The sequence below is a fragment of the Mesocricetus auratus genome, unplaced genomic scaffold, assembly GCF_017639785.1.
Source record: "Mesocricetus auratus isolate SY011 unplaced genomic scaffold, BCM_Maur_2.0 Super-Scaffold_100676, whole genome shotgun sequence".
NCBI lineage: Eukaryota > Metazoa > Chordata > Mammalia > Rodentia > Cricetidae > Mesocricetus > Mesocricetus auratus.
The window spans coordinates 15,655,643-15,672,197 of record NW_024429266.1 but is presented as its reverse complement, the minus strand read 5'-3'; the positions used below and the strand labels follow the sequence as shown (position 1 = coordinate 15,672,197).

The 16,555-nt window shown below is 39.0% G+C and overlaps 1 protein-coding gene across 1 annotated transcript in view; it reads right to left on the bottom strand.

Moving 5' to 3' along the window:
- Window positions 1-16,555, bottom strand: part of Adss2 (adenylosuccinate synthase 2) — a 27,987-nt gene extending 11,432 nt beyond the window's left edge. Inside the window, exons 1-7 of the mRNA XM_040737597.1 lie at window positions 16,254-16,555; window positions 9,191-9,293; window positions 8,424-8,492; window positions 7,125-7,175; window positions 2,065-2,131; window positions 1,690-1,797; window positions 880-961 (exon numbers count right to left, since the gene is read on the bottom strand). Of these exons, the coding sequence (XP_040593531.1) occupies window positions 880-961; window positions 1,690-1,797; window positions 2,065-2,131; window positions 7,125-7,175; window positions 8,424-8,492; window positions 9,191-9,293; window positions 16,254-16,436 (663 nt within the window). The 5' untranslated portion in view covers window positions 16,437-16,555. The remainder of the gene's footprint in view (window positions 1-879; window positions 962-1,689; window positions 1,798-2,064; window positions 2,132-7,124; window positions 7,176-8,423; window positions 8,493-9,190; window positions 9,294-16,253) is intronic.

Genomic DNA, 16,555 nt, shown 5'->3' with positions numbered 1-16,555 from the left:
GGCCCTTCCTTGGCTCCTTGTCTTTAATCTCTTACCCATATTTCAGTCTTCTCCGTGTGGCTAAAATGACTCTGTAAAGTCCTTATATGTCAACATGTGTCACTTAGAAGAGTCTTGTTTCTTTTTCTAATCCCCTCTCACCACCCTCAAGAATGAACTCATGTAGCCCAAGCTGGGCTCCACCTCAGTACGTAGCTGAGGATGAGCTGGAACTTCTGACCTTCCTGCTTCTACCTCCCAAGTGCTAGGATTATAGGTGTAGGCTACCACCCAATTTCTATGAATCATAAACAGACCTAAGGTCTACAACTACTCCAGAATGAAATACGATATGTAGATTTCTTACTCAGTTCTGGTAATAATGTTAATACTTTTAAAGTAATCTCCAGGCATATAGGAGACAATGTGAGATTTACCAATGACTGAGAAGCCTTCTGTTAACTCATGCACCAGTGGGCTTCTTCGGTGGCCAGTAAAGTTATTTGTCTCAGAAACAATGCTGAAGAAACTGTTTATCAATCTTAAATGTGCTGACTTTACAAGTCACTACACTGTCCCTGTCTTTACAGATCTACATTTCAGTAGCTATGTGTGGTTTCTTCATAATCCAAATCTGAGCTTTCTTCTGTTCAAAATTCTCCAATAGCTTTCCACTGTCTCCTGAATAAAAGCTAAGTTTCTGAAGGTGCATCCGAGACCTATGATCTGGCTACTTTCACACACCAATCCTTTTCCCATCCAGGTTCCATCTAAACCACAATGTGAAATCACACAAACATGCTATGTCCAAGAATGACCTGTAAGTTCTTTCACAAAGCTGGAATGTCAGTTTGGCCAATTAGTATTTAAAAGCACATCATTGAGCTAAGAAAGCATTACCTTAAGTTTCTGTAATTCACCTTCAATGTCTATCTCCAAAGTAGGGTATATAGATTTGTACTGGTTAGCTAGAACTTTGAACCTGAGAAATAAACAGATCATGGCATTAACTATCTTAAAGAATACTTCAAATAATAACATTCAAGTCAAGTGATTTCTGTGCCTTGTAAGTGGTCTTAAAATAATATTAGTTCTGAAACTGAAGTTACTTTCTCAGAAAAATGGAATAAAATATAAATGTGAATAAATTATATACTTAAGATACATTTTTACATTTAAAGACAATATAATTAAGGGGACATGAATAGTTGGAGGATTAGAATAACTAAAATCTGAAAACAGAAAAGGTGAACCAAATTCTACTATATAAAAATATGAAAGGTGATGGTCTACATGAGATTCAAGTCACTAGCAACTGATCTCTAGGACTTCTCATTGTAGTTGCCTGCCAGTGCAAATAATAACTACATTTTTCATGGAAACCATTCTATAGAGAATATGTCAGTGTAGCATTTCTAGTTTAGAAGATGTGCCCATATAATTTACCAGGATATAATGGGGTCCCTGAATCTGAAATAGCAAAGATGAGATCCTAGAACATGGTGGGCATATCAGTACTGCCACACTGGGAACATTCTCTGTCACAGAAAACCAGGCCTTCAGAACAACATGCTGTCTTCTTAGTACACATTCTTACATCATCATCAGGTTATTTTTTACAAAGTAAATCTGAATACTGATACTTCAATTTTGCACTTGGCTTCAAAAATGTTTTTGTTTTTTTAAGTTTTGAAAAAACAAGTTTGTTACCTCTCAGAAAAGCCATCAAAGTCAGAAACAAGATCACACATTCGAAGTCCACTCCGAGCAGCTTTGGAGGAATACACTGGGCCAATGCCCTTTTTTGTGGTACCCAAACTTAAAAACAAACCAAAACAAGCTTCAAGTTACAGAGGGAAGATGTAAGTCCGTGGTCAGATCTTTCCAAAGGAAGTTACTATTGCTATTTATGCAATTTCCTATAAGCTTATTTGCATAATCTAACTGGTTTTCTCTGAAACCTAAGTAAAATATTCTTATCTATCTGGATTTTGTTTTGTTTTATTTCTGGCTCAAAATTTATTCCTAAGGATGTAGATGTGTTCACTATATCAAAATTAAAAAATACGTATGTATATATCATACTTTTTTCCTGCTTGTTCTTGTCTCTGCTGTTCCTGGATGCCATCAGCTGCTTGGTGAAAATCAAATACTGAAGAGAAATCAAACAAATCACAGTTGTCATTAAAACAAAGATAACATACAAGATAAAAACTCTACATCAAAGCACTAAAACTAGAAATCCCTCCAACCTTGTTTATGACAAATTATATGGATATATTTCTAAAAGTAATAATGGCAGTTTACACTTGTATGATTTCAGCACTAAACAGACTGTGGCAGGAGAATCACAACAAGTATGAAGCCAACCTAGATTAGTGTTTCAAGAAAGCAAAAAGGAAAATAAAAGGCTAATTTTAGAATATCCTAACGTAAAATTCAATCTACAAAGGCACCCCACCACTCCCCACCCCCTCCCACCCCCGGCAGGACAGGATTTCTCTGCATAACAACCCTGGCCATCCTAGAACTCACTCTGTAGACCAGGCAGACCTTGGACTCAGAGATCTGCCTGCCTGTCCCTCCTGAGTGCTAGAATAAAGGCATGTGCTATCAACACACAGCCAAAGATAATCTGTTTTGTTTTGTTTTTTTTCTTCTGCATCTTCAAGTTCTGGACTCTAGGAGTCTAGGGATTACTTTGACACCTCCTCTTCCTCCCTAGTCCCGAACTTCCATCATCTTTCACTAAAACTACACTCTAACCTGTGCCTCTTTCAGCTCTTGCTGAACAAACAACCCATCACTTCCTTGTTTTTGGAACAACTCTTAAGAAAAACTACCTACATAGCAAACACTCTTGTGTTCACATCAGCGTCCCTTGCAGTTCTTGACTACAACTATAGACTTCTGTGCAGTGTGCCTATATGCACCTATATGCACAGGTATACCCCTTACACAATACCCTGAGTCATAGGACAGTGTCAGTTTGCTAGTTAATTTCTGTACCAGTAAGTGCTCAAATATCTATTGACTCACTACATAAACAGCTCACAGACAGGCAAGCCTAGGGCTTTGGTTTCCGAACTTCTAACTAAAGTTTATTTACTTTTTTTTAAAACAACTTTATAATTAACAGACCAAAAAACTCACCAGTTTTAGGTATACAATTCAATGATTTTATCATATTATGTCATGATTTCTTTCCACCAATTATGTTATTACTTCCAACTAAATTGCTAAATAGAATGAGTTCTCAGAATTAGTGGAAGCATGTTTGTTTCAAGACAGAGTTTTTCTGTGTAGCCCTGGCTGTCCCAGAACTCATTCTGTAGACCAGGTTGGCCTCAAACTCAAAAGATCCTCCTGCCTCTGCCTCCCAAGTACTGGGATTAAAGATGTGTGCCACCACCAGAATTAGAAGATATACATTAGTTACACAGAAACTAGAAAAATGTGATAAAACCTGGACTGACACTGACTGCTCTCTCACAAGTCTTAGCCTCCAAAGCTATGCAGAAAAGGGTTGTTCTCCTATCTCCTGCTTTTGAGACACTGCAAAATCTACAAGAGCAGCTCTACCTACAGCCCTGCATGGCAAGTAAATTTACAGCTTTGTATGGTCACCAGTTTTCTCTTGCACAGTTGGTGAGAGTTTTGAAATTTTTGTACAATAGTTACATTACAGAAGCTGAATTTGCAGTCAATACATGTCTCAGTACCACACAAGTCGGTAAAAGAGTATCCTTAAAATTATACTGGAATATTACATAGCAAATGACAACTATAGAATGTCACAATAATGCTATTTTTAATAAACCAATATTGGAAAAACTAAATTCTCACTAATGGTAAAGGGGATACAAGGTTTGGCATATTCATAATAGGTAACAATTTTTTAAAAAGAAAAACTTTGGCTTCAAGTAGCAATAACAATAGAATTGTAACAATTATAGAGAGGTAACAGGTAATGACTCAGAAAAGTCATCAAAGCAATTTTCCCAGGCACTTAGAAGTCTTTATCATTGAGTATACTGTATGGTTTTGTGAATTTCAGTGTATCATGTTGTACTTCAAACTTCTCTCATACGATTAGTTTGCTATCATGTTCCTATCCTGTTGCCCAAACAGCAGCCTTTCAAAATTATTCAGGGTTTGTTTTTTTTTTTTTAAATGAGACAGGGTTTCTCTGTATTGTTTTGGAGGCTATCGGTCCAGCCCGGCCTCGAACTCACAGAGATCCGCCTGCCTCTGCCTCCCAAGTGCTGGGATTAAAGGCGTGCGCCACCACCGCCCGGCCAGGGTTATTCTTTTTTTTTTTTTTTAATTTGTTGACAACTATCTAGCACTGGTTTTGAAGCATATTGTCTAGTTGAGCCTCGAAGTAGTATGGTAGAAAGGCACAGACTTAAGGGGGACTGCTGCAGTCAGATGCTCCAGATTCTAGCCGTCTTGTTCATCACTGTATGCTGAGGCTCTGGTCCCTGGGGCCCCGGCCAGGGTTATTCTTAAGAGTTGTTTTAGCAAACACTAACTTAGCAAGTTAGTTATAATACAATTGAATATTAGACTATGCCATATAATTTCTTCTGCATAAAAAGCATCTACATTTAAATCCTTCTTTTCCCTTATCAAAGAAGTTTAAAAGGCAATTCGAAAACCACAAATAAGTGGTTGACAGAAAGCAATTGAAGAGTATTATCAAAAAAATTAATTTAGTGCCCTGACACTAAGCTACTGCTTTCCTAGGCCCCAGGAAGCTATTAGTATAATTAGAACAATGACTTTAATGGTGTAGAACCTTAATGCCTTCCAATTACTTTTGATTACTCTCCCTAAAGTTGTTTTGAATATTGCTTTTGTTTTCTACAGAAGTCTAGATATTGAAGAAAAGAAAACTCACTTGAGAATTTAGTCTAATTTTAAATGGTGACTGTACATCCTTAGCACTGTAAAAGCACTGACAGAAGTAAATCTGCCTGAGTCTTACTTATCTAAGTATTGGATATTAGTAATTATTCAGCACTTTCTACCACTGAACTATACTACCAGCACTATATTTAAGCTCTATCAACACAATGCTGTGCCATTGACACATTCATTATATATCTGTCTCACATAATGTGTTCACTACTATACAATAAATTTTATTAAAGGATTTTTTAATATTGTCTTTTCTAACACTCTTGAATCTTCAGCGTCTGAGATCATGTCTACCAAAGGTAGGTAATTGATAAATGAATAAAGGAAAAACACCAGTTCTGTACTTCAGACACTTACAGTATTTAAGCCATTCATTCATTTCTCAGGCTACTCTAAATAAACATCTCTCTTATCACAAACTATGTCAGTAGGGCAGGACAAAAGATGATATTTAAAAAACTGCATTAAGTTGCTTAATTTTTTTTAATTAAAAAAAATTAGCCATGCAGTGGTGGTAGCACACACCTTTAATCCCAGCACTCGGGAGGCAGAGGACTCTGAGTTTGAGGCAGCCTGGTCTACAGAGCAAGTTCCAGGGCAGTCAGGGCTACACAGAGAAACCCTATTTTGAAAAACAAAAACAAAAAACCAAAACCAAATCTCTTAGACTTGTCATTTTACTTCATGTGTTTTGCCTACATGTGTGAGTAGTGCCCAGAGGTAAGAAGACAGCAGAGTTCCAGATGGTTGTGAACCACCATGTGGACACTCAGAATTAAACCTGGTTCTCAAACAAGGAAATAAATACTCTTAAACCACTGAGCCATTTCTCCAGCCACTACTTAAGTAATTTTCAAATTGCATAGCATCTGTATCATTTTAAAATTTGTTAAGCAAAAATGTTGACAGTGTATTAAGTTTATACCACAATATTGACATGAAATATATGACAACAACAGAAAAGACTGGACAAGCAAATGGAGGTATGCTCGTTTAAGAGCCTTTTGAGATTTTATCCAATGGCAGACTGTCACGACAGAAGAGTGGGAGATCACATACTTGAGGCCAGATTGGAATAGGCAGTGAGTTCCAGTATAGTCTGACAACTTAGCAGGACTCTGATTCAAAGCCAAAAAGAAAGAAGGGTCTTTGTGGCACTGTGCACCTCCCATCCCCCCAGGACCACCCGCCCCTTTCTCCCTGGCAGTCTAAGCACTGAAGTAATTCAGCAAATATGCAACTGTATTCTCAGACAAAGTAATGAACTAAGCATTTGTGTAGATAATCCCACTTTGAGTTTTTGAAAATATCAAAATATTCTAAATGTTGTATCTAGTCATACCAATAGCTTTTAAAGTCTCAAGTACAGAATAAGGATAAGCAGTCCACTAAAAACAAACAACACAGCACGCTATTGATATAAAAATGTCTTATAATGATAGCACAGAATTGCTCTTTTCAGATTTTAAAGATTAAGAACTTCATGGTAAACAATGTAATGGAAAAGAGGACATTCATATAAAAAAAACCTGTATGTTAATTCAGTACAGATGCCGGGCGGCAGTGGCACACACCATTAATCCCAGCACTTGGGAGGCAGAGGCAGGCAGATTGCTGTGAGTTCGAGGCCAACCTGGTCTACAGAGCGAGTTCCAGTACAGCCACAGAGACACCCTGTCTCGGGAAAAAAAAAGAGAACAATGCTAAAATTTTGCAGCTACTCAGGACATAAACATGTTTTAATAGATTCAGGTCCAAACCAAAGTTCTCTATTGGTTTATACCGCTCTTTCTCTTTTCGGGTTATCATCTCTAATCAAGTCACTGCTAATCAATCCTATTGGTTCAGGGAAAACCCACTACTGGTGACAATTGAAATTAATTTCAGAAGAGCAGCAATTAATTGCATCACAACAGTCATCTTAAAAACCTGACTCAGTCAAAGGCACTGACAGGAATGTTAACATGTACAAATAAATGCTAGGACTTATTTTTAATAACTAAAGATGACACACAACACTGCTTATGTTTCTCATCTGCTTAGTAACCCTTGTCTTCAGAAATAGGTGTATTTCAATCTAGTCCTTGTCAAAACAAAGATCTTATATATTTTATCCTCGAAACAGTCCATAAACAAGCATAAGAAATAATTCATTTCTAAATGCTTTCCCTTGACAGATCCTATTAAAAGGCAGTTATAAATATATAATGTGGCCTCCATACCAATATGAGCTCTGTCTGATATGATAAGCCTTTTTTCCCAGCCATCTAGACCTAGGAGAGAAAAGATACATTTTATCAAACATTTTGTGTAACCATTTTTAAGACTTAATTTCTTTATGAATAGAATGTTTTATAAGAGTGTTTTAACTGAAGCAGTCATGTTTGTATCTTCTGCATGGAAGTATTGAGCTTATCAAGTTTGTCACTGATCCTAACATACAAGCTCATTCATGCTCTTATCTCCAAATACTTTGTTCTAAATGTCTCAAGGCAGTCACACTCACATAAAATACTCCCAAGAACCCCCAAAAAGAATCGCAGGAAAATCTTTTCCTGGACATAGGGGTGGGATCATGGGGGAAATTCAAAAGGAGAGAGCTGCTTTTAGTAATGGCACCCACCATTCCCAAAAGAGTTATAAAGAAATTCTCTAAAGTATTATAATTACTACACTTAGGATATGGAATGGTAATGAAATAGATGCACCTCTACATATAACCATGAGTTACCAAGAGTAGGGGCTGTGAGTTTTCATACCTGGGTCCCATCATTCAATTAATTAGGGGGAAATGACTGTTTGAGGAATAGACAACAAACAGGTAGTTTCCTTTATATTAGTACATTAATAAGCTACATGTGGTCTCAGGATAAGCTGCTCTCAAAACTAACATCTGGATATTAAAATTGAGCTAGAAAAGTTGCCCTGTGATATAGCACTTGTCTATCATATGCAGGCACCTAGCTTCAATCCCCAGCACAAAAAAGTTAAGTTTCAAACGTTAAAAAAAAAACAACCATAAAGATGGGCAGTGGTGGCACACACCTCTAATCCCGGCACCAGGAGGCAGAGGAAGGCAGATCTCTGAGAGTTCAAGGCCAGCCTGGTCTACGGCTACTTCCAGGACAGATAAGGCTACACAAAGAAACATAAATACATAAATAAGAATCTGTTGTTACCTTTGACGACATCCAGTTTGATTCTTTATAGACTAAGAGGTGGCCTCTTGAGCAGAGCACTAAAGGTGCTGTACTCAAGAATAAACCAAAACTAGTAAGCTACCCTACAGTTGTTCTTGACATGTAAACATGTATTCTAAGTTGGCTTAGGGAACAGTCTAAGGGAAGAATTACAAAGAATAAGTGGATTCAGCAAAGTGAGGTGCAGATATCTCATTATCATTCAGTGTGATGAGTCAGACAGAAAAGGGAGGCATGCAAAGATTAGTCAATGGGATGAAAAAATGGTAATAACACATTTAACAAAAATAACACATTACAGTTAGACTCAGTCGTTCATACCTTTTCCCTTTTGAACATTTTTCTCCGCTTCTTCGAACAATCCAGGAAGATGAATTACCACTCCATTTCCTAAAAGAAACAAACAATCCTCCACCTTAAACACCTGTAATTATAATATAGACATACATATAAATGTTAAAATGTAGACATCTATAATAACCATCTATTTTGAACAGAAGAACAAGTTACATTAACAGGACATTGCATTTTATTAAGGAATTACCACAGAAATTATTCAAAGTTTATAATATAAATAAATGATAGGGGATATAAAACACTAAAATTACATTGAAAACCACTTGGAATATCTTTGAAACAAGTAAATCATGTTCTGAAAGACGCTAACAGTGCGGCTGGGTCACGGTCTAGACCGATGTCTTTCAGAATCACACTTGGCTGTGGTCACAACATGAATTTAGTGTGCCATGAGCATTTTTAAACAACAGAATATAAATTCTAAGGGTTTAGAACGAAATATTTCTTATTTCATAGTAAGAGCTGAAAAGTCTTTGGAAAACTGACTTGATGATCAGAGCTTCTTCTTGGAATGAAGACTACAATGCTCAGAGATGCTTGCAAAGTGGACATTCTGGGGACTCTACTGCAAAAGGCCTGAAAGGGTAGTCAGCAGTCAGAGGCTCTGTCCTACACGGTATCATGGTCAAAATTGGTGACACATCAAGGAACTATCTGGTTAGGAAAATGAAGTCAGTTTTATAACAAAAATATACCATTGTTGGCCCCAAGCAGTTAATTTAAACACTCACCAATAAAGGCAGTAACATTTGGGTTAATTATTCCACTAGGTAAGAGATGAAAGTCATATTCCACAGAATCTACAACAACCGTGTGGCCAGCATTATTTCCTCCCTGAAACAGAATAAAGGAGGAAATTGAGCCTGACAATAAATATGGTAAATAGCTTAACTAATTCCTACTAACATATCAATATAACCCGAGGAAATCCAAATGTTTGCCATATATAAAGTTACTAAAAAAAATTATAATCATTTGGTTCTTTCCCTGCTATAATACACTTTAGTAATTACTCTGAAAGGATCAAGAAATTGGTGAATTCAGGTTTCTGGAAGACAGGAAATTGAATTCTTTTTTATGAGACAAAGGGTAAGAAAAAGCTCAACTCATCTATTTTGTTAGGTTGTCTTTGCCCCTATGTATCAATCTAACTATGATACTCTCTCTCTCTCTCTCTCTCTCTCTCTCTCACTCACACACACACACACACACACACACACACACACACACACACACACACACACACACCCCTCTAAGGTGAAGGCAGTTATTCTAAACTGCTATAAAAGCTCGGGTAACTCCCATTGTTCTGGATTTGCATTCTTAGATGGATTTAAACCACGATGTGCCCCCAGGTAGCTCCCAGTACTGGCTGTCCTAAGACCTTAGTTTACAAGTTAGTCTTAAGCCTTTAGTTAGTGATTAGACAGATTCCTACAATTTTCTCTTTCTATTAAGATACTGGACCAAAGAATCCTTAATCCTTAGAATTACAGTTGAGAGTCATGGGAAGATTACTAAAGTTTATGCCTACATGGTCAATAAACGGTAAAGTGTCAAATATCAAATTATAAAAATTAGATATTAAGCATCTTAATGAGGTCACGTGTGAAAAAAGTTCTAGAATATGGTCATATTTCATAAAATACAACAGGTAAAGATTCAGATTTAAAGGGCCTATTTGGATACTAACTTAAAATATGGATTGTATGTAAAATACAAAATTCACCACCTTGCAAGCTCAGTCAACTGTCCTCACATACAGATACTGATCAAATGAAGAGGTCAAAGGTAGCAAACAATGAGGTTCTAAATAGGAGCAGTGCTGCCCATGACCTCACCCTTCCACCGCAAACTGTAAGAGATGGAGACACTTCTCACGCAACTCTGTGTGCTACACACCCAGATGAACCTCAAATGGCCTTGCTTTTAACCTATATTTAATTTGAAATAAACTAACTTGTTTATGGCCATACCAGCCTTGAACATGCTCTATTTTGTCTCCCCAAAAAATGAAGAAAAAGAAATACTATGAGCCCAAAAGTACTTAACTATATATAGTATGCACAAAGTTTTTCAGAAAATCCTAAACTTGACTGCCATACATGACATTTTTATAGTAGTCACCAAGAATAAATGCAAGTTAACTATACTGAAATGAGCAATAGATGAAAGAAAAGCCAAAGACTTCTTATCAGTAAACATCTTCTCACAAGTATGTATCCACTAATCGATAGATGTTACCAGTTTTCTTTGACTGCTATTCTAGATGCTGGTGTGGTGCTTTGAATGAGAATGCTCCCCATAGACTTATGTGTTTGAATACTTGGTACCCAGTTAGTAGAACTGTTTGGGAAGGATTGGGAGGGGTGGCCTTGTTGAAGGAGATGTGTCACTGGGGCAAACTATGAGGTCAAAATAGACCTACTTCATGGTGAGGATCACTATGTGAGCTCTCAGCTGATCCTTCATTCTGGCATCATGGACTCCAATGCTCTAAAGCCATAAGATTAATAACATTTTCTTTTTTAAGTTGCTTTGGTCATGGCAGTAGAAAAGTAACAAAGACAGAAATTGGTACCAGGAAGTGTACTATTGCTATGACAGACCATGTGCTTTTTTGGAGGAATGTGGAAGAATTTGAGACTCTGGACAAGGAAAACAGTGGGATGCTGTGAGAAGAGGTTAATGGGTCATCCTAGTAGGACCCTGTTGAAAGCTATACAAACTGTATGTGGAGGCCCAGCTCAAGAGGTTCCAGGGGCAAACAATAATAGCAACTGGGCCAGCGGGCATTCTGGTGAAACTTTGGCAAAGACTGGCTGCTTTGCCTAAGAATTTGCCTGAGGCTAAATTGAAATGTAATGAACTCTGAAACCATAAACCAAATTAAATGCTTTCCTTTACAAGTTGCCTTAGTCATGGTGTTTTAATCACAGCAATAAAAAAAAGTAACTAAGGCAACTGGAAGCCCAGTAGATAGTTCTTGCAGAGGACCTGAGTTGGATTCTCAGTACTTACATGGCATCTCACAACCATATATAACTACAGTTTTTTGTTTTGTTTTAGTTTTTTGGTTTTTTTGTTTTGTTTTTCGAGGAGGCAGGGTTTCTCTGTATTGTTTTGGAGGCTGTCCTGGAACTCCCTCTTGTAGACCAGGCTGATCTCAAACTCACAGAGATCCACCTGTTTCTGCCTCCCGAGTGCTGGGATTAAAGGCATGCACCACAAATGCCCCACAAGAATAAGTATTTTTAAATTAAGCTTCTTAATAAATTGGGTATCACATCACAGAGCTATGCAATAACTAAACATTATAACAAAACAAACAAAACCAAAAAAACCTCAGAACAAAAACTCCATGTTTTCAAAGCAAAAAGCAAAGTTTCTAATGAACCCTTTTTGGCCTTTACAAAAATACACAGCTAATTTTCACTGTTTTTTTTTCCAGAATTGAAATAATAAAATAATTTGGCTCCAAACAGTATTTGTTCCAAAAAAGAGGTCTACAGTACATTTAGACTACTGAAAAATATTTTATGAAGAACAATCCTGAATTTTCTAGATGTTTTCTTCTGTCTTATATAAGAAATTAACTCCAGGTTAGCTTTAAGAGTATGTTCAGCTCCCCCTCTTTCCCCTTACTTTACAAATGGAAGTAAACATGCCCCTGGCCACAGTATTGATCTAGACAAATACAGTAACCCAACCTGAATCAATCAGCTTCAGAAAACCAGGATTTAAAGTGCTAGAATCCATATGATGCTGCTGAGATAGATCCCAGAAGCAGCCCTGGCCATCCCCAACCCCCATCCCCCCACTAGACAAATCCTCATTTTGCTATTAATTTCTTTCCATTGTCTGTAACAAAGAATGCACATGAATCAGGAAGCAAGCCCATTACAACATAGTAAGTATACCCCTTGCTCTTGGAGTTCACATTTGCTTTAGTCGTAAAAATATAATAAGATTATATAAAGATTATAAAAATAAAATAAAAATATAAATAAGATTAAATGCTGAATTTTAACATCATTTCCATGGCACTGACAATACTTAGTCATCTTGTTCTCAGACTTTCTTCCTAACTGGATTTTTAAAAAGTCAGAAGACAAATGCTTTGGCTATTTTTTTTCTTTCTGTGCTCTTTAAAACCAGAGGCCACCAAGTCCAATTTTACAAATACTGTTTGATATTTTGTTTCTAATTTTGAAGTTGTAAAGGTCCTGGGGGGTTTAAGAGGTAGGCGGGAAGAGGGACATGAACAGGGGATGGGACACAAGGACTGAGGAAATGAATTCAAGTCTGCAAAAGGACTCCATTCTTAGCTTGGTTTGTTACCAAGCCTTGTTTTTATTCCCTCAAATTACTCCCCTTTTTTCAAAACCTTTAACTGAGTTCCCAAAGTGACAGAGATAAAGGTAACCTCTTGGGGTGTTATGAACACAAAACAATGGTATCTTCTTTTACAACAGCAAAAGCCCAAGTATCAAGGACTAACAATTTCATGCAAAGTTCCATAGGTACTTCTCAGACCTCTTAAAACAGGCTGTTTCTCTGTGCTTATTGTTTGAATAGACACTATTATAATCAACAGGGCTCAAAATGAATGAAGGAATAGGGCTCCCACTATAGATGAAAGCAAAAAGTCACAGTGAGCCGGGAGGTGGTGGTGCTCGCCTTTAATCCCAGCACTCGGGAGGCAGAGGAAAGTGGATCTCTGTGAGTTCGAGGCTAGCATGGTCTACACAAAGCCACAGAGAAACCCTGTCTCGAAAAACAAAAAAAAAAAACAAAAAAAAAAAAAGGAAAAATAAGTCACAATGCCTCAGATTCCATGCCCTTAACTGTTCCAGAAACCAAAAAAAGTTTCTTGTCTAGTGTTCCAACTTATGAACTGGGCAGTCTGAATCAATGCTTACTATCAGTGACACTTTCTTGGTACTGAAGCTTTACTTTTCCATGTAAACTTTTTCACCAAATCTAATGCACCTGTCAACCCTTAACAATAAGGACCCTTTTAAACACGAATTTCAATTAGCTGGTGGTGCCAAAGCTGACTATTCAAGTTACTACTAGTACATTGACTAAACTATTCAACATAGCCAGATACACTAGCTAGGTAAAGAAAATACATGAAGGCATCTGCATTACTTTTTAGCAAAGACATCCAAGGGCTTGGGCAATCTTTGCAAAGCTGAAAGCATCACTTGGCCTTTCACCAGGTTCAGACACACAAATGTGAAAATGAGGACAGCCTCAGGTTTTGTTTCATACCTTTAATTCCCTTTATGGAACAATTCACAATGAAAGCAGGAAACAGCATTGCCAAACTCAGTGAACATGTTTGGACTCTAAATACCAAATTCCAGCATTTAGTTTTACCTGATCATAGGCAAACCATGGCTGCCAGGGTAACCAAGATCCCCACCCTACTTTCTCTAAGACCATCCTACAAGGCTGGTCCAAATTCCTCCTGTCTACTCATCTCTGCAGTTGCTACCCAACAAAAGAAAGGAAGCAAACACAGTCTTATTGGGAAGAACTGTAAGAGGTTTACCAAGAAGCTACTCTGGGCTGTTCTGTTTCCACACACTACCACCTTCCTCAGCCCTGCCCTGGCAACAATCCGTTTACACAGCAGTGGTTTCCTAGACTAGCAGTTTCTTGTGCTCAGACATTCTGGCATTTCCATTGCAGAGCTAAGTGTTGTCCTTTAGATACAAAATAGGTGTGTCCTGGGTGAATCATCAGTCTGCAGCCCGTCCTCTACTTTGCTTCTCCTTTCCAAAACAAAACAAAAACAAACAAACCGCATACTGATCGAAAACTAAAGGCAAGACAGCAGTAATGGCCATTCTTTGATTCACGTCCTATACACGTATTTTTTAATCTGGAGTACCTACACATTTATAAATAACTATCTATGATCCTGAATTGGAAGACAGACCTTAAGAGCTCCAATGATGAAATGTCATTAGCCTTGCACCTGTTTTTCCCCCCAATATAGTTATTAAAATGTATAGTAGTTAGAGGAAATATCTATCAGTCATAACCTTCCTCCCTTTAAAATGACATTTCATATGTTTAGGAATTATTTTGTGATGCTATTTCAATACATTTTATATATTGATTTATATATCCACATATACAAAACTCTGAAGAACTAATGGTGTGTAACTATAACAAGGGATGTATTTTATTAATATAAACATGTTTGAATGTATACCTAATTAGCATGTAGAAAAAATGTAAGGATTATATAACAGTAAGTTTATAAGTGTGGGAAGTCTGACTGATCACTTCTCTACTCCACTAGCCTCAGCTAACCCTTGGAAGCCAAGCATGGCTTCTCCACAATCATTTCTCTGGACATTCCAAAGGCATCAGATCAGCCTTGGAAACATAGTAACACCTTCAGTCTACAAACTGATCCTATAACCTTTTAAAGGTATTTATACTGAGAACCTTTAACACTACAATAGCTACAATCTCAGAATCCACAATGAACTATTTCCAAGGAAAAAGTCAACCAGGCCTCAAACCTTCTATCCAGCAAGAGTTTGGGCACTTTAAGTCTTTAGTCCAGTACACAAGATCTCACTTTAACACTAAACGGTGAAGTCTTTGCTTTGGAGCGCTTCCTCTGGCAATGTGAGTCAGGACTCCAGGCCAACACCTTTGAGAACACCATTAAATATGCACGCTACCAGACAAGGTGCAGGCACAGAAGCAGGTAAAAGGGATAGCGGGTGGTAAAGCTGGTTCAATAGCTAGCTCGACTAAGAGACAGGGTAGGTTTCTGCAGGCAAGAGAGAGGAAGCCAAGCCAAGTCAAAGCATCTAGCGTTTTACAGACCTGCTTCTGCATGGGACTCAGGGTTAGGTAGAAAGCTTGACTAACCTAGGCCATCTGCACATCAACACACAAAACCACATACCTTCAGGAAAAAGAAATATTCTTACAACCTAAACATACATGCTTCCGCTAATTGCAAACACTACATCTTGTTTTGAACATGGGTACTGCTCATTTATTTTGTATTCTGAAACTGGGAGACAGTTTTCTGAGAGCCTTCACAAAGGCCTTGCCTCTAGAGTGCTTCAAAGCAAACGAAAAATAGAGAGAGAAAAAAAAAGCTAACACTGAAAACCACGTGTGTCCGGGTAGGAAGTACTCGATTTCCCGAAAGTCAACTTTTTATGTTGCCGAAACATTGCAAGTATTTCTAAATAGCCAATTTGAAACCTCTGGATCTACTTGCCTCACACTCACTTTTCAACAGAGTAAGGATTTCTTCTTTAGGGTCCCAGGAGATCTCCCGTAAATGTTAATTTATGGAATACAAAGAAGAAAAAAAGAAAAGAGAGGACCCTAAACAGTCCCAAAGCTCCGCAGCGGAATCTGATGTCAACAAAGTGGACCGCAGGAGGAGAGGTTCTGCGTGCCCGGGGGCCTGCAGGTGGGACAGTGGTGAGGCTCAATTTCTGGGAATTTCGGGAAAAGGACCCCTCTCTTGGCCGCCCGGGAGGGGTGGGCCTCGCCGGGTCCTCACCGGGTCCCAGCCAGAGTCGGGAGCAGGCCTCGGGCGGTAGCTCCCTCCACTCCGCCCCGCAGCGAACAGCCAGTCGGGTCCCAAAAAGCTGCTCAAGCGTCGCACATCCTCCAGGTTCCTCCAGAGCCACCCGGGACTCCAGGACAGGGGTTCCCCCGCAGCTCGCAGCCCAAGAGCCGCACCTCAAGGTGACACCTCACCGCGCCGGGCGTCCCCCGCCAGGGCCCGGCTTCCCTCACCTGGCAGCGGCACACGATGTCGGCGTCCTGCGCCAGCAGATCCACCACCTTCCCTTTGCCCTCGTCGCCCCACTGCGCGCCCAGCACCACCGTCACCCGGTTCCCCCCGGGCGGCGCCCTGGGGCGGCCGCAGTCGCCGTTGGGCAGGGAGGCGGCCGCCGGGTTGCTCTCTGAGATCGACATAGCTCCGGTCAGGCCAGGAGAGCCTTGAGGAGACGCGGCGGGCGAGCGGAGCGTGAACCCAACTGCTGTGCCGCCACCAGCCACATGCGGAGGAAGAAGGAGCCAGAGGCCGGCCCCGC